The 25,237-nt window shown below is 38.8% G+C and overlaps 2 protein-coding genes across 10 annotated transcripts in view; both read right to left on the reverse strand.

Annotated features, from left to right (window-relative positions):
- The window catches only part of tead3a (TEA domain family member 3 a), a 55,135-nt gene extending 52,497 nt beyond the window's left edge, over positions 1-2,638 (reverse strand). For 5 of the 8 annotated variants that reach the window (XM_018760490.2, XM_018760486.2, XM_029246177.1 and 2 more), the window contains exons 1-2: positions 2,347-2,637; positions 1,856-2,022 (exon numbers count right to left, since the gene is read on the reverse strand). The gene's annotated coding sequence lies outside the window, so the exon portion shown is untranslated. Of the gene's footprint in view, positions 1-1,855; positions 2,023-2,346 lie in introns of all 8 variants that reach the window. The other 3 variants (XM_018760492.2, XM_018760487.2, XM_029246176.1) reach the window with 2 other exon arrangements.
- Positions 2,639-5,659: 3,021 nt separating this feature from the next.
- LOC108939192 (tubby-related protein 1) lies at positions 5,660-23,487 on the reverse strand. Of its 2 annotated transcripts, none has more exons than XM_018760344.1 (13): positions 23,296-23,487; positions 15,841-15,967; positions 14,857-14,958; positions 14,377-14,502; positions 12,940-13,050; positions 10,674-10,820; positions 10,234-10,316; positions 9,198-9,368; positions 8,618-8,730; positions 8,166-8,274; positions 7,564-7,662; positions 6,904-7,075; positions 5,660-6,731 (listed from the first exon to the last, which is right to left on the reverse strand). In XM_018760344.1, the coding sequence occupies exons 1-13, from the start codon at positions 23,308-23,310 to the stop codon at positions 6,598-6,600; spliced, it is 1,509 nt and encodes a 502-aa protein (XP_018615860.1). In that variant the 5' UTR covers positions 23,311-23,487; the 3' UTR covers positions 5,660-6,597. The 2 variants fall into 2 exon arrangements, with proteins under 2 accessions (XP_018615860.1, XP_018615859.1); XM_018760343.1 differs by having other exon boundaries at positions 10,674-10,823.
- Positions 23,488-25,237: the final 1,750 nt, after the last annotated feature.

Consider the following 25,237-nt stretch of genomic DNA (forward strand, 5'->3'; position numbering starts at 1 on the left):
CCTTGTATACGTCCTCAAGACATCTGCACAGTAATGTACCTTAAATTTCAACATAACTATTAAATGTGTTTGTATGTGTGATAGCTTACATCGACATATAACTGTGTTTGAACTTACTATATTGTACTGTACTGAACTTACTTTAATGTTACAACTGGCAAATAAAAGCATAAAAAACATCTGGAGAATAAACAACTGTAATGGAAATTTTAATGGAAGTACAACTATTAGTGAGTGTGAAGAAAACAGAGAAACTTCAAACAGAGAGAGAGGGCAAAAACTAGAAAGGCAACTACTCGCTAAATGTCTGTGGTATATATGTATCAGTAAAAATTTCTATTAAAAGTAAATAAGGGTTCCTGCTCCTGCCAAAACGCAGAAATCCAATAGGCCAGAACAACCTTGTCTCCCAAATCTCAGCTGCTAAACAGGTGTAAATATATGAATTATTCTCATTGAAGGTGAATTTAAAAAAAGATGCCTCAAAAATTGATGCAGTTCAAAAATTTGGACATCAGAGCAAAACAGAGAGATTTTATAGCAAACTAAAAAAAAAAAAAACTGTCAGTTACAAAATAACATAAATGAGCATGTTCTGTACATAGAATCTTTAAAAAAAAAAAGAAGTAATTGCAGAGGCTGGAACAGGTCAAGGTAAGAACTAACTGCATAACAATGCAACACTGCGTATAACTTACTGTGGTAGCAGGTGGCGTAGTGGTTATGGTTGTCACTTTGTACTGTGAAGGATCCCGGTTTGAATTGCCTCCTGCTATACCCTGAATCGATAGTGAGACCCTACTACACAAAGGGTACATTAAAGCAGCCTATCCATCACTGTACGTATGTCGCTCTGCAATAAAGATGAATAAAGATAATATAATGATATACTGTATTCCAGGACAAGGGCCCCGTATGAAGCCGCACTGTTGTTCCTAAAGGCTGAGGAGAAACCCGAGGCAGCCACTTCCACATGGCTGGGAAGCAGATCTTTCTTCTGTCAACATGACCAAATCATCGGCCACAGTCATAACGCTGGCTATTTCGTACCGATCTGAGCGCAGTTTGCAGGGTTTTTTTTTGTGTGTGTGTTTTGTTTTTTGGAACGATCCTCCAAACTTGCACTTTTTTTTTTTTTTTTCTAACTTTGGCCACAACCGCACCACTGTCGACGAACTTCCACCTCTGTTTTTTTTTTTTTTTTTAAATCATAAAGGCAACATATGCATCCGTATTTTTCCGAGAAAAAAAAAAAAAAAAAAACCTGATTATTTTTCCTATGAAAATTACAGATTTTTTTTTACACTAGTAAGAATCTGTGCAAAAGGAATAAAATACTGATACATTTTCGCCACGAATAGTAATTTTTCTTAAAAAAAAAATTAAGATAAATATTTACTAAAGAATAGCGATTTGATTTCTAAATAAAACAGTTAAAACAGCTATCCGAGCCGCCTAGGAAACTGTGTGGAACGCGACACTTGAGCACGTCAAAAACAAAACAGGACAAACCCCCAGGGCAGGAGCATTTCGAGTGGCCACGGAAACACACAGGACGCAAAAAGGAAAAAACAGGACACAAACACACTCCGCCGACGTTTAAAACAACTTCACGCGCCATTCGCGCGCGGCACAAAGTGACGCGAAATAAAGCGGGTCGTTTAGAGTACAGTGGAGTGGTGCTAAAGCTGCGTTTTTAGTGAATAATAATAAACAAAAAAAAAAAAAAAAAAAAAAACAGATTCATCATCGTGTTCCCGTCACAAAGAAGTGCTTATCACAGCATCCTAACTCCTCGGACAATCAACGTTGTTCACTTTTGAAATTAGGCTTAGCGTGCGCGAGACGCACTTACCTATGAAACTGTTAAGGCGGCGCGCGAGGAAATGCGTGCACTTAAGAAGTCCTCGGATTGATTGACTTCTTTTTGTTTCCTCTTCTGCTCCCCCGGGTTGGGAAAACAAAAACGGGTCTGCTCACCCCCCCAAAATCTGGGGAAGTTTGTAGGGAAGATCCAATAAACTGCAAAAACGAAAAGAAAGGGAATAGTGAGCCTCGCCGGAGCTTCCGCGAAAAATCATAAACGCGAACAAAACCGCGGAATACATTGAAACGGTGTCTTTCTTGAGTGAAATGCACTGATTTCGTGTGCGCGCACACGGCGAGAGGCACGCAGGGAAAAATAAATCCCTCATATTTTGTCCTCTACCCTCCCCGAGTGTGCGAGCTGCACGCTAAGGGGAAGAAAAATGCAAAAAATGACAAAGATCCGAAAACTTCCAAAGATCCGCGAAACCCCGGCGCGGCTCGCGGACAAAGAGAAGGCATTTAGTCATAAACACTCACCTTTCTTCAGCTCCGCGCTTCTGCCTGTTCCAGCGCTTCCCCCCAAAAGTTCACTCACATAAACTCTTTATTTCTGTATTCGGGCGCCTTTTTTGTTTTCAATAAATATTTCTCCGGGTTTGACAGTAAAGGTGGAATGTAAAGTATGACTTTGGTATGAAATCAACGCACGACTCTGAAAAACCAAGGAGGGGGGGAAAAAAAGTTTCTAGGAGGAGCCACGGGGCCGGCGTCGATCGGCAGAGCTGGGGGCAGAACTTCCCTGGAACTACCCCAGGCCTGCCCACCCAGCCCATCAAGCCCACCCCAGCCCACCAGCAGCCCCAAAGCTCCGGCATGAAGCCTGGAGCACATCCCTTGTGTTTTCAATGCTTCAGATATTCCATAGAACTTGTTGATGACAATGACTTCTGAAAGAGCTCCTCCAAATTTTCCATCTTTGTGACTTGAGAAGCCAGTAACTCCTTACCAAGAACTCATGACTGTCCTTAAAAGGTTCAGTTTAAGGCATTTTTGTGTAGATAGGGAGATACATTTATAATGAGACATACTCTAGTGACAGTGACAGCGCACACACAGCACATGTGATTCCTGGTCTGCTCCGTGTGTTTTGGCTGCGTACAGTAATGGCAGAAATGTTCCATTTGCTTATAAGTCTATAGCCCTCATACACAATTATCTGTGCTGATAATCTTGTAATATACTTTCTTCAAATTTTGGGAAATAGGTAACCGGCATATCAGAAATAGCTGTGAGTTGTTTACTTTGAACGTGTTCTCTGGAGTGGCAGAGAAGCTATGTGTGTTCAGCTGACATGACTGTCTGCTGAAATGTCACTAATGGTGTAGATTTCATAATCCTTCCAGCTACCAAAATTTTATAGGTGCAACTGGATATGTTGACTGGTGTCAAAATGTTACCAAGTGATTTATGATTATAACAGAAACAAATTAATGTGAAAAAAAAAAAGATTTTCTTAAAATTTATTGTTTTACATTTTGTAATTTTCATCTTAATTTTTGCATTTAATTAGAATAGGTTGTCAAAGAAAAAAACAGGCATAAAATAAAAATACTAAATACTATTTATAAATCTCTGGGTAGGATCAAAGTGACTCCAGTTTATGTCTTGAGGGTTGAATTGTAGAAACATACTTTCATGATTCTGTAGACAAATAGCTGGAAAAAAAAAAAAAAAAAAAAACTGGAAATATTTTCTTGTTAATACAAATGCAGTTTGTCAATAGAGAATGTCAGTTTGATTTCTTGACATTTCTACTACCACATAGGCCCTCAAGTAAGGATATACTGTACATTTTCTTACTTTTGTCTCAAAACATTTATAAACAATAATTACAATTCTATCACTTTTAATTAACCTATTCATGTCATTTTAAAATGTACAGAGTAACACTCCAAGATAATGCAACATGTTCACCAAAATATAGCACACAATTACAAACAGTTAGTTTCTAAAAAAAAAAAATCAGACTGCGTTCGGTGATTCTGATATGCTCACGTTTGGCGTATTTATTCTCTTGCAACTGTCATGACATAATAGGCTCAATTGTCATTCTCCAAACTGACGAGTTGTCTCATCCTGTAGGAATTCTGCTGGAATTTTTATACATTCCACAGTACAGTGCAGTTCAGCTGCACCACTCCTCCACTGACCAGAAGTCAAGCTGAGTGATGTCATCTGTTGGAGCAGAGGCAAGGAGTTAATGACCCTTCTAGAGAGCAGCAACTACTCCTTTAGTCCCTTAAACCCAAGAACAGCTCCAGCAACATCACCCCCAGTTGGTGAAAATGTGCCACTGTGCTTAGAGCTACATTCCCCATAGATGACTCAACACCAGCAGAACCTACACTGTTGTTTGTAACATGTTGCCTTAGGTGCCCTTATAAGAATGTGCTTTAAACCAGAATGTTTAAGTAGAAAATCCACACTGAAAGAAAACTGAAATTCCACAACACACACACATTGACGGTGAACTGGAGCCTAACCCGGCAACACAGGGCGCAAGGCTGGAGGGGGGAGGGAACACACTCAGGACGGGATGCCAGTCAGTCACAAGGCACCCCAAGTGGGAGTTGAACCCCAGACCCGCCCGAGAGCAGGACCCAACCAGGCACACTGCGCCACCACGCCCCCCTCAAAATTCTACAACACTTTACTGTTAATGTAGCTTTTTAAACAAAAGCATTATATCACATTTATTGGTATATCATAACTCAAGTGTTTATTCCAGCCAGATAGGAACTGCCTGAATCAGATTTCCATCTTGGTGATATCTGTTTTTCTGTGTAAGCACAGCTAACAGAAAAACAGATATCAGGCTCTGGCCTTCAGAGATGCGTGTTAAATAACCATTTTGCAATAAACAGGTTTTTTTTCAGTTTAATTGTAAGCCTTATTTTGCCTGTTAGCACAATGAAAAGCTACCTCAGTTAATTCAGAGCTGAAAAATACAATACTACCATCATATTTTAGTAAGTGTAAAACACTCATGCCTCTCATGGTCCAGTGGTGACTGTCAGTTGTGTCTGTGTATAAGCTTACAGACAAGATCAACAATACACACTCCCACACTAATGGACTGCAGGAATTCCGCATGCCAGTGTAATTTAATTGGAGACACACAACTGTGTCAATTAAAATCCCAGGAACAGGACACTGTCTGTTGAACAAAGGCAAGATGTTTTGGAAAGAACTTTGCTGAGGACCTCTAAACCCTGACCCACTGCTACGCCATGTCAGTCTAGGGTTGTGGCTTACATGAGGCAAGAAATACACATAATTTCTATTCTTTTTTACATGTTTATTACTCTTTGTGTTGTGCTGAAAACCATCCACCCCAACATACGAAAACAGGCAGCAGCAAGGCTGAGTCCTGTTCCGCAGTGGTATAGAAAAGAATGGATTGGGGAAAATATCTGGGTGTGCACAGCCATTGACTGTAAAAGAATTTTGTGTGTGTGTGTGTGACAAGCCACAACTGAAAGAAGACTTCAGAGAAAATTTAAAATTGGAAAAAAAAGAATAACAAGGAGAACATTGATGACAGCTAGCAGAGGATCACTAGATATTTTATTTTTTTTCTGAAACTACTGATAAAACTGCCATAACAAATCTACTAATTATCCTTCACCGCACAGAAATAAGAACATAACAAGTATTACAAATATTTACAAAATGTTTTCAGTTGAAAGTTGAAAGTTGAAAAACTCACAGACCTGTGATTTCAAGTTGTTGATAAAGAAATAATATGCTTTATCAATAATTTGAAATTTATTTTACTATATGACTCCTACACCCTGCAACACATTATTTATAGCAATACTTTAACATTTCTGTATGATTTTTCCTTTGTAATTGCCAAAGGAAAATAGAATTAACAAAATTCCTTGTACATCACCTTCACGTGAAAGGAAGACACGTGCTGAACTTGAATTAAGGACGGAAAATATCCAATTTAGAGGCTATTTTTTCAGGGAAAAAGTGCAATGTTGAAAATCTAAAGAATATTCAGTACTGTAGTCAGCCAGAAGCTGTTGCGATTGTACTATTTTACGATTTTAACATCAAAAAATAAGGTATAAACAGATAACATTGGAATCCCTCTACCATCTGAGTGGTATATTTAAAATGAGCTGATGAAATGGATTTTTATCTACAGGGATGGACTAACCCGTTGATTTTCCCAGCTCTGATTCAGTATTTTCAATAAATTAGATGAGCATCATTTTAAAAAACACCAAACACATTGCGAATACCCAACCGTTGCATGTCGACAAAATCTTTCCACTTTGAGATGCCGATCCTGTAGGGGGCTCCCTACCGTTAGCAGTCGACTCTGACAACAACGAAGTGTAGTTGTAACCTTGGGCCTTGCTCCTCCCCCAGTCAGAGGACTGCAATTCCCAGAATGCACAAGGGGAAAATTACTTAACCCACTTCAGCCTTTCCTGTGACACCCTGGTATTCCCTCCAGACTTTAGAAACTATTCCACGTCCAAGAAGCAATCTGGAATTTAAATCACGGTAACAAAACAAACCAATAAACATGAATGTAAATCAACGAAACCTTCTGAATATATCAGCTCTATTAATATTAACACATGACAGAAGTATAAGATTTGCGGAACCCTTTTCACATTCTTGCACAATCACAAGAAAAGTGGCTTTAGGACATCAGTGGTGGAATCTCCTTGTGGGTTACGTTGGTCTTCCTATATGATCGCGCCACTCTCATTCACAAGCTAGCTTGCCGTCGAAACTGGACAGGGCAATGGCAAAGGCTTGCACCGCACACATGGGGTAGTTGTAGTCCAGTGTGAAGGCGTCATCTGCCACTCGGCCAAACTGCATGACAATGTAACTGTCTGCAGACAAGAAAAACAGAACAAGTATTAAAGAATATTCAATAGCTCAGTCCTTAATCTATAAATATTCACCATCCAAACTGTTATTATACGATTACAATGAACCACAATGAAAAGCTGTGAGGGATACATATTCATATTTCCGCCATATAGGATTGAGCGCTGCACTCACTGTCTTTGCTGTGAACGATCTGGAAGTTCTTGACAGAGGCCTGCGTGACGCGGCCGGAAAAGTTGAGCACATAGGATGCCGTTTCATCGTTCCACACAGGGGTCTTGTTGTGCAGCTCAATGAGGTTGTCCATCTGTCTATTCTGGTAGCGCATCAGCAGCCCGTCGTTGTCCTGCGCAGGGAAGTGACGGAGCAGGCAGGGTTACCGAGATGTAATATGTTGACACTATGACAAATACAATAATATGATAATAATAAGTTTTAAATATATATGCTTTTGACTGCAAGTTCAGGAAAGGTGATGGCAAAGATGGCTGTCTACTGTTGTACCTTCAAGAAAGGTTACTAACTTGGATGTTATTGTGCGTGCTATCGTGTTTTGCTTCATATTGCATGTATTCTATTTATAGGCCTTTGTGTACTTTGTATTTTACGTGACGTGACCTCTGTGGAGCGGCCCGACATATATACAGTCAACTCAATGAATATCATGCCTCTCCAGTTCATCTCTAACCCGTAAGGGGGTTTGACTTTTATTGTCTGCTTTTAGCCAAATCAGGCCAGAGGAGGGCAGCGATAAGTAAAGCGCAGCAACACTGAAAAGTACTTCCGCAACTGCACAAAATCACGCAAAGAAGAAACAAATGACGTTATACATACATTTCTGGCTCGGATAGGTACTCTCTCATTGTCCTCATCCATTCCAGGAATGATCACGGTCATTTTTCTGGGGCCTTTGAATCCGAGCACATTGGTTTCCTGGTTTAACAAGAAGATGATGCATCGTTTGCAATCTCTTACAGGAAGTGTCTTGGACATGTTTTGGCTTTCAGTTTGCAGCACTGATGAGCTCTTCTGCTTCAATCAGCTTTTCTTACATTTCAGTTCTGATTTGTTGAGTCAGTGCTGTAATGCAGAGTGATGTACAGTATGTCGCTGTTACGGCAAAACTTTGAAAGTATTGGGCATTTGGGGGGCACCAGGTAGCACACTGGTTAAAGCTGCCCCACTTGCACTCAAAGGCTCTAATCCCACCTCCTGCTGTAGAACCCTTTCACAGGGTTCCTACCCTGAATTGTACCACAAAAAATTACCCAGTTGTCTAAATGGGTAAACATTGCAAGTAGCTTAACGTGGTAATTTGGAGAAAAAATACATGTAAATGTGTTGAATGTGTCAGTAATCAGCAGTGGTAAAGCTATGGGGACAGTAAACAACACCATATGTAGGGATGTTTCTCAGAAGGAGACATTTTGCCATACATAGATGATGGCTGCCAGCTCCTGCCGAGCATTGGACAAGTCCCGGAGAGCCCTGTCTGGGTTCAGTCCATTATCAAACACGGTGAATTTCGTCCCCATCAGGTTGGATCTGGAGAGCAAAAATAATTGAGTGTAAAAAGCCATTTTCCTTCATTTTCTTCATTTGTTTTTTTATTTTCAGTAATTTCCCTACATTTCTCTAAGCATAAGAATGTCAGTTAAGCACTGAGAGTTCTTGTTAAAACTGCTTTCAGAAGAAACCAACCCATTTTTCAATCTATCCATCAAATTTCAGAACCACTTATCCTGATTAGGGGTCATGCTGGCAGCTGCCCAAGCAGGGCAGATCGTACAAAACACATTTTTGTTATTTATAAATATTAATGCACAAACATCAAAGCTGTTGCTTCTGAGACAGGTGCATTTTCTATGTCGGTGGCTTCTCGGTTTACCTGAGTTTTCCGACATAATTCTCCCCACCTCGTGACAAGTCTGTGGCATCTATGGAAATTAGGTAGTTTGAGGTCGTGCTCTTCTTCCGCTTCCTTCCTGCCAACAGGAAGACCTGGTGTGGGATGAAAGCAGATATCCAGTCTGGATGCAGAGAATAATCTCAATCGGTCCCACATGACTGAATGATCAGGCTCAAATGTGTCACCTGTTACACAAGAACGACATGCCTAAAAAGATAAGAGACTCAGAGTGCAGTTGCACATGATGACTTAAGCTGATGAGAGCTGTCCAAAAGCACACCCTGCCATCATTTAAACCGTTTAACTTCATGTTCGGAAGGTGCTAAAACAAACGTAGACTATAGCCATATCATAACAGATACCGGAAGGCAGTATGAAAGAAACATGACAATGTGTTGGTTGAACATGGGATATTATGAGTGAAATTCTTCATGCTGCAGAGAGGAGAGGAATTTACTTGGTTTGCATCCGCTAATGAAGTTCATTCCTTAAACTGCTTTGCTGCGTCACATTCACCGCCAAAGGTGCCCATCATATGATGAGTGCCCACTTCCCTTACCTTCTTCTCATTGTCCAGGTGCAGATAATAGGTGGGGTAGAGACCGCGGTCCATTCCCCGCTTGTCTCGGGTCACCCTGCACTTGACAGTGATACCCGGTGGGGCTGGCTGCAGCACAAATTCCTCTAGGTCGTCAAACTCAATGATGGGGGATGGAGGCCTCTCCTCCTCCTGGGTAATGTACAATGTGAATGAAGATACAGGTTCATATAACTCTCCTTCAGCATCTCAACATATCAACTAGACAAAATACTTGTAAAAACTCCTTGAGAGTTTTAGAAATGCTTTGAGATTCCAGCTGTATAATGTAAAAGCAAATTACGCCGCACTGCACTAGGCATTTGATGTTATATATTTTATACACAATGTATGACTCAGGCAGGGGGTGCGGTGGCGCAGTGGGTTGGACTGCAGTCCTACTCTCCGGTGGGTCTGGGGTTCGAGTCCCGCTTGGGGTGCCTTGTGACGGACTGGCGTCCCGTCCTGGGTGTGTCCCCTTCCCCCTCCGGCCTTACGCCCTGTGTTGCCGGGTAGGCTCCGGTTCCCCGTGACCCCGTAAGGGACAAGCGGTTCTGAAAATGTGTGTGTGTGTGTGTGTGTGTGTGTATGACTCAGACCAGCAAGAAGGTGACCTTGTTGATATTTCAATTAAAAACTTGTCATGAAAATATATAAAGGCACTATATTATAACAGTGCAGATGTCAGTTTAGTATGATGCACATGCATTAATATCAGTCCCAGGAGAGTGGCTGATTTTGGTTTAGTCTTGCAGCAACTGGTCAGAAGGAAACTAAAAAGGACTCATGAATATGAATATTAGCTTAATTTCTACGCACAGCTACTTCAATGACTTCTGAAAACGGTTTAGAAAGAGAAGTGAAAGTAGAGTGGAATGCAGTTGGATATGCAGTGTGTCCTGCGGAGTTGTCCTTTCATATCCATTCAGGTCACCTGTGAGGCTTACGCTTGTGTGATGACAGTTTATTGAGCTCTGCATCTGCCCACCTTCTCATGACAGATTTATTTTACTTTTACCTTTTTCTTTTTGCCCTTTCCCTTTTTCTTCTTCACCATCACCTCTGAGTCCTCATCATCACTGTCCTCAGTCTTTGCTGAAGCTGGAAGTGGGAGAAGATCAGGGATCAAGGCGATAGCCAGACTTGGAGACTTTTCTTTTAACGGACATCACATACGTCGGTTTCATGCTGTGGGACACTTAAGTATTTGCTTCAGACGGGCTTGATATTTTGGACCTTTTTCTTTTTTGTCATTTTCAATTTGAATCCAAATAAAATTAAAGTTGAAATTCAGTTAGAATAATGCAGATCCCATGTCCTCTGTCTCTTCTATGACATTGAATGTACTATATCCCTGTTTGACGTTTTGGGTGTTTAACGAAACCACAGTCTTGAGTATAAAACAACAACAAAAAGGCATTAGGAAGTTAGGATATATAGTAATGTCAGGAACCTCACCCTTCTTCTTTCCCTTCTTGTCCTTTTCCTTGTTCTTCTCCTTGTCTCCACTTGTCAGGAACATGGAGGCTGGGCTGGCATTAGCCTTCTTCTTTGTTTTACTTGGCTTGGTTTCGGGCTCACTGTCATCACTGTCAGACTTTGGCACTGCTGCAGAGGACCAAATTATGTTCTGAAGAAAGTGCATTTGTGTGCCGTAATGTATTTTAATGTTATACTGGGCATATCCAACCATTCTATATGTACATATGTACATATGTACAGACGTACACACACACACACACACACACACACACAATGTCTACAACAGCATGACCCGAGCAGGATCATGGCAAATCGGGGACTAACCCGACAACACAGGGCGCGAGGCTGGAGGGGAAGGAGAAACACCCAGGACGGGACGCCAGTCTGCCGCAAGGCACCCAAAGCAGAACTCAAACCCCAGCCTTGCCAGAGAGCGGGACCTGGCCACACCCAGTGTGCCACCGCGCCCCCCCATACCATATGTATCAAGGCTCTAAAGCAAAGCTTTCAAAGCTCCCAGGTATGTAGACAACTTTGTTTTTGTTGATGGGGTTATAAAAATGGGATATTCTCACATCAGTACTGTTAAAAACTGCTTTACAAAGACTTCTAATGGTCAGAAATACAATTCCCTGTTGCACTGAAAAAAGAGAAATGGCTTTACATATAATGATAAGAATAAATCCTTAGTAGAACTCATTACATTACTATACTATTAATGTTGAATATGGAGTGGGATAAGGTTATGAACTTGGAGAAAAAGGCATTTCAAAGTAAGCAGGAAAGTAACTGATCCTTGGGAAAATCAATATGGAAAATAAAATAATACACACAAAACACACAAACACAATGCCCTCACATATCTGGATTAATAACTGTGCGATGTAAAATTATATTAGCATATGAAAATATAAACTCTTTTTTGAGTATTTTACTCTTTTAATGGTATTTTAGCCCAGCTATTTCTACTTTCATAATAGTTTTTTTAATTCATTCCCTATTGTTTTTCACCTCAAAACAGCTTACACTTTGAAACTACTTAGAATGATTTACTTACTGAAACAGCTGGGTATTTTTCACTGCAGCAGTTTAGGACAAGTACTTTGGTGAAGGATACTACAGCAGAAGGTGGGATTTGAACCTGGATTCTTTGAGTCCTTACAAAAATAAACTATAAATTTGCAGCTATACACTCAGATTTGCAGTTTTTATAATACGAATACCCTGAAACAAGTGTAAATAAAGCCTTAATCTCATCATAAAATGGAGATCATGTAATGACATAGTGCTTTCAACAGGGAAATACATAGGCACTGGTCTTATGTACCTTATTTCTTTATGTCAGTAACACCTCTAAGCCAAATGATCTAAATTTCTCGTTGTAGGGTGTACCCTGTTTTACTCCCTGTGCTGCTGGGATACGCTTTGGACCTCCTCAACTCTGCATTGGACAAATAGTTTTTGATAACAATGAATGAATGAAAATACAACAATAAAAATAAGATACAAATAATTTTTTTACAAATACAATAAAATCATTTATCATTGCCATGCAGAGAAATATCTTTCACTTTGGTGTTTTAATAAATGTGTTTTTGCTGACATTTATTGCTCAGAAAGCATTTTTTTGAAATGGTGCTTATTAGAGTTTTTCAAATTGAAAATTCGCCTCTAGTGGTGATATCCTACAAAGTAATGATAGGTGAAGAATGGGTCTATATGCAAAGTGTGATCACAAAATTCAAAGACGTATTATTTATTTTAAAAAATTGTTTTTGTAATGCATTGTTTTTATGTTTTGTCCCCTTCCTAAATAATGCATTTGATCACACAGCTGTGTATGAAGGAGGGTTGTCATGGAACAGAAATGATCAAAAATTTTACTATAACCCTTTACTATAAACCCTTACATAATGTAATTTTTTGTTGTTCCCAAAAATCAAATGAGGCTGAAATATATGAGGTCATAGTGCAAAAAAATACTTCAGCGGGAGCTTTTGTTAAAACTGTGGCAACAGAGAAACAACTCAAACATGAGAGTTCACTGTCTCCAAACTGTGTGTACATGTAAAGAGTTTCCAGCAGATGATGTTGGGTAACAGAGTTAATTCTACAAGGAAAGCCATTACATTTAATAATAACCTCTTAAGTCACAAACTGCCATTAGCTAAATCTGATTTAAGCCACTAATTGTTATTTGCTAAGTCTAACTTGGGGTTGTTCCAGAAGAGCCAGAAGTTACCTTTCTTCTTCACCCTAAAGTCAGGTTTCTCGCCGTTAATCTGGAACATGGAGGCCGGTTCCTTTTTGGATTTTGACGACTTCCCTTTTGTGTCTGATGCACTTTTATCCTCTAAACAAAAAAAAAAAAAACATCAAAAATGGACAAAACTGACAGTAGGTTATGATTTTATGATTTCACATAAGGAAACGAGCACAAAACAGACAGCACAATGGTGTTTTTAGTAGTTATTCCCATGTTCAGTTTTATAAATAGGATAATAACTACCCATCTAAAAATGGTAATGCAGAATGTAATGAACATGGGTAACTATTTGGAATAGTCATTTGGTATTACTGTAACACAGCATCCTGTTTTTCCAGAACAAAGTACTTACATCATGCTACAGCAATGATTCCACTGAAATTTTACCAGAGAACATTAGCATCTAAATCAATGAGATATTTCTGTTGAACTGCTGAACATTTTAAGTTTTATTGACCACAGTCCTAAAAATATCTCCCTAAATTTCAGTGTGGGTTGCTTAAACCAGAGGCCTTGAAAGCGAAAAACCATAAATTTAGGGCGCAACTACAGAATGCCTAAAGAGGTGACATGACCCTCGAACTGCTCTTAACCTTGTTGCTTAAAAGGGGTCATTTTGTCTAAGTAGTTACTTCTTTTGACATTACACAATGGAGGATTTCCTTAATCCTCTTACAAAACACAGAAATCTTGCATGCCTCATGCTTTCTAGTGGTAATAGCTTCTCAAAGCTTGTTATGTGCGCAATACAGCAAGGATGCACAGTGAGCACCATATTTGTTGGCACTATTTGACTACCCAGCACAATGAAATTGCTACAGGATGGCCATGCCAGTGTAGACTATTACATGTTCCATTCTGTAACTGGATGTTGTACTGAAGTAAACTATCTTAACTAATGTTTTAGGAGTTTATATACAGATACACCTGCTCCTTGCATAACCAGCGTTCAAGTTACATATTTTAGAAGATACAACAATTTTCCTGAATATTGAGTTTACTTTTAATTGCATCCTCTTCACTAATCCATTGTCTAAAATTTCTTCCTGCTGCACAGTCAACATTGTCTACTTCCATTCGTTCCAGCCATTCGTTTGCACTGAGAATCAGCAAAATTGTGTAGCTTTGAATGGTACCGCTTGCATTCAACTCATTTGCCCAGTGTTTACTGCTCTTTCCTGGAGTTTCTGACTGTCTGTGATCAATAACAGGACAAGAAATACTGCAAATTTATGGTATGAACTAGTCAACGGGCAATTAGGAGTTTTTTCAGTCATATTAAATCAGGATTAATTTTAGTGAAGCTCTAAACAAATAAAAAGTGCACACATCTCTATTGGAACTATTGATGCTGATGTTCACTAAGACCTGATGGATGAACAGAAGCTCTTGGTCTGTGAGACCTGTGCCGACCTTTGGCCTTTGATTTCTTGTCCTTGCCGTCTCCAGAAGTGCTCTCTTTTGTGGGCTTTTTCTTGGTTTTTTTCTGTGGGGTCTCATCTTCGTCATCCTCATCGTCCTCATCTTCATCCTCAGAACCTGATTTCAAAGCAAATTTTAGACTTTGCCACAAACTACTGTGCAGTTTTTGGGGAAATACAGAGGTATAAATTATGCAGCAAGATAACCAGTAACTGAATCGCTTAAGCCATGGCCATGGAATAAATTAAAATTAACATACAGAACCATGCAGGGATGGACCCGTTCTGTTGAAAGTCTGTTCAAATTAGCTTTATTAAAAAAGTGTGTGCTTGAAAAAAAACAGAATGCAGATATGCAAATTAACCTGTGTAACTCAATTCCCTTTCATTGCATTGCAAGCTGTTTAGATACATTGATTTTAAATACTGTGGCTTTTGCTATCATTGGCAATTCCATTTCTGGATGTCCTACTTTTTTTCTTTTTTGGAGCACTTTTTGTCTTCTTTTTGATCTCCTTTTCCACTGGTTCATCCTTTTCCTTGTCTGTTTTCTTTTTCTTTACTTTCTTCCCATCTGTTTGAGAGGGCAGACAGAGAAAACAGTAAACAAATGGGACTGATGCTGAAAGATCAGTGAAATACCAGTTGCGACGTTCTGGATGCTCATACATTAGCTTTGATTTCATTTTGTGTGCTAGGATTTCATGTCAATAAACTTTATGGAAAAATATTTAATCCAGTGTATTTAGCATTTCTTTTCCCTCTGTTTTCCCTGTTCATTTTCCATTTAATACAGGTAGTTCTCAATTTATGACACATGTGACTTATGATGACACATATTTGGAGTCATGTATGTTAATCCTTTGTATATCCTTATGGTTTATATAATAGTCTAGGTTTGCGAGTTACAATGAAGTTTACTTACAGTGAGGTTGTTTGAATGGAACCCCGTTGTAAGATGAGGACCACTTATAGTTATAATTATGAAATAATGCAGGGAAATACCTAATAAACTTGCAACTTTAGCCATCGACTATTAACCTAGGAAATGTAATGAAACATCTTGAACCTCACTGGTAATGATTTGTGACATAAGGCAAATATTCTAGAACCTTTTTCTTTGACCACAGGTTCACATAGAAAATAGAGTGAATATTTGATGAACATCATTTGGTGGCCATCAGTTGCCAGAATTGCTGAAGAGCTAGACTTGAACCCAAAAGGTTTTGTAGTGAAACCCCAAAAGTGAACCTACAGTTGTATCTTAAAGTCAAGTGCATAACCTGAAGCATAATAGTACATGTTTAATTGTTTAAAAATAGTGAAAAAATTTAGTCTTGAGTAAGTTGCTTTGGACAAAGGTGATAACTGAGCAGACAAGAGATGTAGGTAAATAAGCAGCAATGGGTGTGAAACTGGGTGAAAGAACTCCATGCTGGGTGTTGGGTGTTCTTACTCTTTGTGGGGGTGTTCTCCTCTGTTCCAGACAGCTCCTCATTCTTCTTGCTCTTGGTCTTCTTCGGTTTAGCATCAGAGCCATTGACATTCTCCTGAGCTGACTCTGGCTTCTTCTTTTTGGGTTTCTGCAGGGTTTGAGCTGTGCAGGGCAAAGGGACAGGTATCATTGGTTCTTGCTGCTGCCACAACAAAACACCTCTCATCATAAATGGTTTTTTGTTTATAATTCTCATTGTCACATTTTTGTGCAACCATACTGTGTTTTCTCTTACTGTAATTGCAGACCCAAGAAAGCTGAGAAAGTGCATGTAATATTAATTCACACACACACACACACACATTTTCAGAACCGCTTGTCCCTTACGGGGTCACGGGGAACCAGAGCCTACCCGGCAACACAGGGCGTAAGGCCGGAGGGGGAAGGGGACACACCCAGGACGGGACGCCAGTCCGTCGCAAGGCACCCCAAGCGGGACTTGAACCCCAGACCCACCGAAGAGCAGGACTGCGGTCCAACCCACTGCGCCACCGCACCCCCTAATATTAATTCATCTTTTCTTTAATTTCTTATTTAATTAAATTGCTTTCATTTCTTTTACTTTTGTACAACCATAGAGATGGTGGTGTAGTGTTTAATACAGAATTTACATTTGTCATGCACACAGTGCTAATAAGGGCATCATGTAAATTAATTAAATGAATTTCTAACAATATGCACCAGCATTGAATTACCTGGGAATGCATTTTTTTTATTGTGTTTTTATTTTGTTTACAGCCTTATACTATGAGTTTAGAAAATTATTATAGAAGGCAGAAGGTAGAAAAATACAGTCCACTTACCAGTTAATGGTGGAAATGAACCAGCACAAGGGATAAGACACAAAATAAGTTTAAATTATGCAATCAAAATTCTGATATAAATAATGTCCAGACTACACATTCCATTATTTTGTTAGATCAAGCATACTTTTGGCTTTAGTTTGTACTCTGTCAGTTTTTACAAAAATATTCCACATTCCTGAAATTAGTAAATTTTGGCAAATTTTGGCACTGGGTTCCAAGCACCAAATATTCCAGTACCTTTTAGGATCTGATGTTTTCTAGACTGTTACGGTACTTTCTAGAACATTCTGGTGCCTTCTATGAGGCATCAGAATCTTCCACTGGCTGTAGAGTAGCAAACTGAAAGTGACACTCTAGAAGAACTAGTGGTATTTTTGTAATCAATTAACTTGAACTAATAATCCAAACAAAAATCGACATAATGAAGAACTTTGATTTTGTTATGTTTTGAACTTTTCTCCAATACAACTACGTTCTGAACTACTGATTTTACCCTTTACACCACTGCGTAATTCTTAATGGAACAATTCAGAGAAGGCACCTTGACCAAAGCTTGTGCAGCAGGAGGTGGGATTCAACCTTGGGCTTTCAATTTTCTGAACCAATGAGCTACCTGCTTTTATATCACATTATTGAGTTGTGCTTTTCAGCCTATTATATTTGACTGCATCACTATTATACAGTCTAGGTCATACACAAATCTAGATTATACAGCAAAAACACTGTTGTATGCCTGGTGACGGCTTCCATAGCTTTTACCCTCAATTTCCTTTGTTCTCTCTGGACAGTGCTATTTCTATTTTACTTTTAAATATTTTGTCTTTTTCAAAATGTAGTCAACCACAAACTGATCTCAAGATCAGAGCCTTTTTCATTATTACTTTGTGAGAAACACATCATGTAGAAACCGGCGGCACAATTTAAAGAATGCAAACAGAAAAAAAGCAGGAATAAAACTTGTATATAAAAAGCTAGTCAGTAAATCAGTCAGCTGGCAGTTTTGTGGCACTCTTGGTCTATTTGTAACTACACTGTACACAAATATACATGTTTAGCATCAATGTTTCAACAATGTTTGTTTAATATTTCCACCTACATTTTTGCATTTCAGTGTGTTTGCACCGAATAGTCTTTTCCTGACAGAACACAAGATTCTTGTAGCAACAGGTGGGCGGACACATTAATTCAAAACATTTTCAAATAGGAACTGAATTACGAATTGTGCTAATGCTGTACATTGAGATCAATGTTTTAAACTGGCAATCAAATCAGAAATCAACTTCATACACAGCAGTGGTCCCAAGTCTTGCTGTTGTAGCGGCTGTCAGCATTAAGGTTGGAACTGCTGTTTTTGAACCATAAGGCTGCAGTTTTGTATTTGACCTCTAGCTGTAGTACATTTGAGCATATGCTTACGCTAAATTGCTACAGTAAAATTATCCACCTGTTTAAATGGGCAAATATTTGTAAGTAGCTTATCATAGTGAGTTGCTTTGTAGAAAAGCTTCAGCTAAATTAATAAATTTAGCTATCGTGTGTCATGGTGTTCCACGTTTTCCACCAGCCTTCAAACTGACAACATGCCTAGTACTGAGAGAAGCCACAAAATTACCATAGTATATAACGATAATTTAGCTCAGTGCTTAAGGTAGGTTCACTGAAGGCTCAGTCTGCGTGGAGTTTGCATGTTCTCCCGTGTCTGTGTGGGTTTCCTCCCTGTGCTCCGGTTTCCTCCCACCGTCCAAAGACATGCTGTTCACATCCCCCCTAGTGTGTGAGCGATATAGCGAAAGTGTGTTCCACTGATGTATGGAATAGTGATGAATTGTAAGTAGTAGTGTATCTAGCAGTGTAAGTCACCTTGGTGAATAAGGTGTGTGGGCTGGAAAACACTGCATAGTATCCATTGTAAATCGCTTTGGAGAAAAGTGTCTGCTAAATAAATAAATGTAAAAGATATACTGACCATGCACCAATCCAAACCCTAACCTTGGCCAGTCGGTAGCAGAGCAAATAGAATCATTGCATCACAGGTCAAGAACCAGGGTCTGAATTGCTGTTCCTGCCGCAGGACTTGTGAGCAGGGTATTTTTGTCCTGATCATGGCCTAAAAATTATTCTGTTATATAAAATAGGTAGAAAATGAAATATATCTTATTATTCCCTCTCAGATTACAAAGTGCTTTGGAGAAAGGTGTCAGATAAATGAATTAGTAATGATATCTATGAGGCCATGTTAGCTAACAGATATGTAGTGTTATACACTGTCATGTGCTTGTAATTGGAAAGATGTAATATTACAACAGTACTTTGTAGACAGAAGGACCTCAGAAACAAAATTCCACAGTATAAACCACAGAAGATTTAATTCCTGGATGGTTAACAGAATTAATAGACAATACTAGGGTCTACCACCCATTCGGGTGTAGCCAGTGTAAACCTTTGTCCTGGATTTTGACATGAGAACAAAGCAGAATCAGTTATTTCCCCAATAAAATAACCCAAACCAGAAGGATGAAGGCCATCTGGGTAACAGAACACCAGGCCCAAATGTCTCTGAGCCGGGTGTGGTTGGGCAGAATCATGGCAGTCACAGTGATCTAGTGGGTCATTAGCCAAAGTGTCTTCGGATGGATGGAACACATAATCCCGTTACAGTAAATCCAGTATCTCTATTTATACCCTCACTTCAAGACAAAGCATGGAGATTGCAGGCAGACGAATGTGGGGAACCAGAGCTTTGGCTCACTCAGGCAGATTTTTGCTGCTTTGAGGATGGGAGGGATATGTGAGCTCTTAATAGTCTTTTAACTGCTAATATTCACAAAGTTTCAGGATCATGAACTTAGCCTCACACACGTGCTAGTTCAGCAAGTGGCATATTCAGTTTGGTCAGGTTTTACTGATTTGCTCCATTACCAGTGACTGATGGTGATATGTTTAGATTTCTGCTTTATATGAGACATTTTCAGAAATAACTTAATTTATGGAAATATGATAAATGCAAAAAAATGCTTTGTGTTAATTCCTTTGAACGCAGGTGAAATGATAAATGTATATTAGGGAAGTCCAGCTTCTCTTCCTAATGTAACCACTGAATGTTCAATACTTTTGTTTGAAAGCCTTTTTATTGCATGTGAATTATTCCATTTTAAAGAACCCTTTACAGAATTTATATTTAGTTAATAGTTGCTTTAATGTAGATTTACGTATACAGGGGTTCACTAAAAACATGAGAGTGGCTGATGTTTCTTTGGGGACTCTGTAGTATTAGTCTCCACATTGCCTAAAGATGGATGGATATTGGATATCTATAAATTTAAAGTACTCAGATTCTCTTTTTTATGAAGAGCAGAAGAAATCTGAGCATGTTAGAGCAAGCAGATGCAGACAATATACTTACTAGCACCTTGCAGAACCTGGGTTGTGCATCTGGACACGGATTTGAATTTTGCCCAGTCTGTGTAGAGTCTGCCCTTTCTCCCATGTTTATGTGGCTTTCCTCCAGTTGCTCTTCAGTCCAAGGATGTGTTTCAGTAGAATTGGGAAATCTAAGTTGCCCGTAGTGTGTGTAAGTGTGACCGTGTTACAGTGCTCTGCGGAATAGATGGGTGAAGGATTGTAGGGAGTTTAGTGTAATGTATCTAAAACTGTCAGTCACTTTGGGCAAAGGTGTCAGCTAAATTGTAGGTAACACAGTGCAACAAAATTTTTCAAAGTTCTTAGTTATGTTGATTTTTGTATTGATTATGATTTGTTCAAGTTTACTAATTGTCAGTTTCAGTTTGGAAGTTTTTTTTTTTTAACATTACAGCCCTTGGAAGATTCTAGAGGGAACCAGAACATTCCAGAAATCATCAGATCGTAAAAGGTACCGGAATATTCTGTACTTATAACCCGCTACCAAAATTTTCCAAGATTTGGTCATTTCAAGAGTGTATAAAATGTACCTAAAAACTGGCATGTAGTACAAACTAATGCCAAAGGCATACTTAACAAAACTGAATGGAAAATGCAAAGACATCAACATGAAATTTTTCTTTCATTGCATTGTATGCTACTTTGGACAAAAGTGTCTGCTAGATGAACACATGTAAACGATACATAAATGCACTGTACCTAAAATACATTGTACAATTATGGTACAAAAAAATTCCATACATTTAATGAATTTAATTAAAAATAATGCTGTTATCCTATTTACAGATAATTATATTTGTCCAGTTGTGATGATCTAATTTAATTCCTGCCATTTTTTTCCATCACAGGACAGCACATCAGGGTTGCATAGGTACATACAGGATTACACCTGCATCATAGGCTGACTTTATGCACCAAAGCCCTGAATAATCTCCTCCTCAATTCACAGAGGCATCCGTGTAGTCAGACAGTGACACCTGACAGACTCAATTCAAGCACTGAGTCATATTTCAAAAAAAGGCCAGTGAGTAACGTGCTACAAAAACACAGACCGGCATCAATACATGTTTTCCAGACTCTGTGTGAAGACATGTTGCAGAAGCACAGACCAGCATCTTGACATACCAAAAACACGTGCTAGTTCTCTTAGGTGTTAATAATACACATGCCAGCATCAGTACACACTGGTAAACACTGCAAAAACGCTGGTCAGCACCAGGACACATTACAAAAGACAAAAGAGACTGTTTTCCCTGTATAGCTCCTGCGCAGCTGTAAAGAACATTCCGGAAACAGATTTCACACACAGGCAAGTGTTATGATCCTGTCTTGCACAAGAGCTTACTTTAAACATAGACACATTAATGGTAGACAGGAAACATGGGCATCACAGTTAATCATCTTTGACACATATGAACAGTGCTGTTATGGTAGGGAAAAAGTATTTGAACAACATTCCCAAGGACTCGGGTTCAACACTCTATTGGATGACAATTAGCCACTATAATCAGTGCTTCTAAAAGTCATATATAAGTTGTGGCCTCATAAAGGGCAATTCTTTGTGTTAAAGTGCAACTTCACAAAGCTGACATTTCAATGATTACTCATATATAGTTATTATGTTTGGTCTGCTGCTGTTTCAAAACGACTTTCTAGCAAAACTCCAGTCACAAAGGTGGGGGATTCAAGTCTGAGGAAGGAAAATGTGATTAAGGAACTAATTATAAATCACTTCATTACAACATGTGTCTGTTACAAATGAGCTAACATGCACAAGGTGTAAGCTATTTAAGAACCTTTTCACGAAAGCCAGCACTCCAGAAAAGTCAGAAATCTCACGCTGTTATATTCCATTACAGATTTTTTTTTTGTTAATGTTTAATTTAACTGAAACTTTTGTAATAACACCATACATGTATCGCAAGGGTATGAAAAAAAAAAAACGTCATCAGCAAAGACCAACGTGACCATTAAAATCAACTGAGCTACACAAAAAGTAAATAGTTATTACATTAACATATCTAACAAAACTACCTAACAAGACTAAGAAAGGCTAAGCATTGTCACTGGATAGATTGTTTTATACCTTTACTAACACATAAAGTTAAAAAAAAGGCCAACCTTCTTTATAATATAATATGTTTATGATGCTAAGGTTAACCAGCAAAGCATGAGCAAAGCCTCCCTAGTGCTGTCTGTATCTTTCATTACTTATTCATTATCAAAATAATAGCATAACTATGCAAAAAAACGGTCGATAAAAACATACAAAGCCTTTCTTGAAAGAATGGTTTCTCTGTAATTCAGCTGACAACTTAAGCAAAGACTGATTGCATATGATAATATTACCATCTAATCTATTGGGAAATATTTTGGAAATAAATAAAGCAATAGACTGAGCAGAATTTTTGTCCAGGCTTGTCTTGCCTTATTTAGACATAAAAATTGAGCGTTGCTGCGTGATTCCTTTGATGGAAACAGGGAGAAGCCATCCCCTACTTGTCGCTCTGTTTCAGTTCTTTGGAAAGTATGCAAATGAAACTGATGATACAGTCAGATAAGCTGGTTCCATTATGAAACACGACCTTGATGAATGAGATGCTTAGGATAGCGCTGGAATTTTCTAGATGTGGAAGATATGACAAAATCATTAAAGTACAGTAAGTAAGTAAAGTAAATGTCGATCACCCAGTGATTAGGTGTACCATGCATTTCAGAGACACTTTCCACTTCCATTAAGTCAGGCTATGTTACTGTTTCTGATTACATCATTGTCCTGATCCACTCATGCCCAAGGGCTTACTTTAAACATATGCAAATTAGTGCAGGAAAAAAATGGTCTGTTATTATTTTTTATGAAATGAAGCATTCATTAAGAAAAAAATACCCTGCTAATGCTTAGGTGACATTAAAAACAATGGTTTAAAAAATTTTGATAGCTAAATTTTAAACAGTTTTACAACTGAAACAATTAACTTGGTGAACAGGATTTTATCTACATGCAAAAATCTGTCTATGATACGTTATTTTCCTCCATCTAGCACAAGCTTCTGAAGTGCTTGTAACATTTGCACTTGTAAATAAACACAGTCACTTGCGACATCGAACAGCATGACCCACGAACACCACAAAACATCAGAATAATCTTGCATGCAGTGCAACCTCAGCAGAGCTCTGTGACTAACATTACCTTCTCTGTGGACATGGTCAGTAGGGAGTCATTTACCGAATGGCAAGTTCAGATCCGCGTGACATCCGACGAAGATGAAAGGTAAGAAGTCTGCAAATCGGAGCTCAAAACAAGCGTTCAGCAACTGCGGCGATGGCGTCGCTCAGTGGGCCTACCCATCAGCAGGAGTTGATAATAGGATTGCCCACAAGCCCATCTGCTGCCAAGGAAATACGTAGAGAGAAGAAACCAAGTTTGGGTGGGGTAAAGAGGACCGTACCACCCAATCATCAGACCTTGCATTGTCACCAGCCGCCCCAGTTAAGACAACAGAATGCAACAAGAGCACCATGAGCATCATGGGGTTTCTCTGCATACACACATGAGAGTGGACTTTGTGTGATCATGGTACACACAGGCCCACTAACAGGAACTTGTATAAAAAGTCTGAAAAGATTCATTACTGCCCTCTCTATGTTGCATAGTCTCTGTTTTACATCTGTAATCCCTTGGCCTTGAATAAATGAGATGGAGTTTGTCTTAGCTGACTCGCTTAGTTCCAATAAAAATGTTTCACCTGTTGCAACACTTGCAGAATGCTAGGCTCCTGGATGAAAACTAAAAACTGAGTCAAATTGAATTTTCAGTGCAAATTTTATCTGTAAGGCAACAAATCTGCAAAAAGTATTATAGGGATTCACCGGCATAGGAACTCAACTTACCTTCTGTCAGTACTAAAGTGAGTATAACGTTATATGTATAAACGTTCATATAATAGCCTAGCAAACGCAGCACAATTTTCATGTTTTTTTACAGTGTTATGTGAACATACAGTGGTGGGGATATCTGGTTTAGATTATGTTAATTTCTCATCATTAGCATTATTATACCCATTCAGACATAAAACAGCATATTTTACAGGAAGGTAAAGTTGCAAGAAAAGTTTGTGAACCCTTTAGAACTACCGGATTTTTGCATCAAATACTCGTAAAATGTGATTTGATCTTCAGCTGAATCACAGTAATAGATAAACACCATGTGTGTAAAACTAATAACACACATTCAATTGTACTTATTCTGGCGATATCGAATAGGCCATTTAAACATGAATAAAAGGCTAAGTAAAGGAATAGTCTAAAATTCTTAACTCATGAAAGTCCAATCAGCATCTGCAGGAAGCATTTGGTTGAGGTTATTGCTGCTACAAGAAGTTCTATGAATTTCTGAAAACAAGGTTTCACATTCTTTTTTCAGCCTGTACTGGTATATAAAATATATTTATTCACAGACTTTATTCTTGCAAGTGCATCTGGTTATAATATACAGTCTGGAGTCACTCCTAACCCACTGATGGGCAAATGTCCCCTTTTTCTTGCTTTTTCTTGCCTTTTTGTGTTTCCTGTTAGATATTTGACATATGTGAGAAGAGGATTCAGTTTCATAAAACAACCTTTGAAAGTATATGCTGTATGGCTTACATTACTTAGATTTAAACTAACTATGCTTTAACTAACTATGCATTAACTAAATATGCCAAACTTGATATTAGATACAAAATGTCAATAAGAAAATATGCTTATACACCAGATCCTCTTTTTGCTGAATTTTTGAAGGTACAACCATTTTTCATTTTATTGATTTTCTATTGTATTTTCTTCACCTTTCTTACTTCTTCTGTCTAACTTCGGGGCCTTTCAAGAACAGACCCTTGCAGCAAAGTCTAATTACCCCTCCTAAACCCAATCTCTGTGAGAAGCAGAGCTTATTAAGCTCTTGCCCAATTCTAATGAGATTTCCAAAGGCAGCTTGTTTGGTCTGACCCAAGCAGACCCTTTTCCTGCTGTTACACCCTTGGACCAGCAGACCCTCAGTAAGGACTTTGCATGATATTTAGTTGTCTCAGACAGTGGTCACAAGAGTCAAGGCTTGAACAGTCACTGAAAAACATTGCAGTGTGTCCTTG

This window comes from Scleropages formosus, chromosome 19 (assembly GCF_900964775.1).
Source record: "Scleropages formosus chromosome 19, fSclFor1.1, whole genome shotgun sequence".
NCBI classification, from domain to species: Eukaryota; Metazoa; Chordata; class Actinopteri; order Osteoglossiformes; family Osteoglossidae; genus Scleropages; species Scleropages formosus.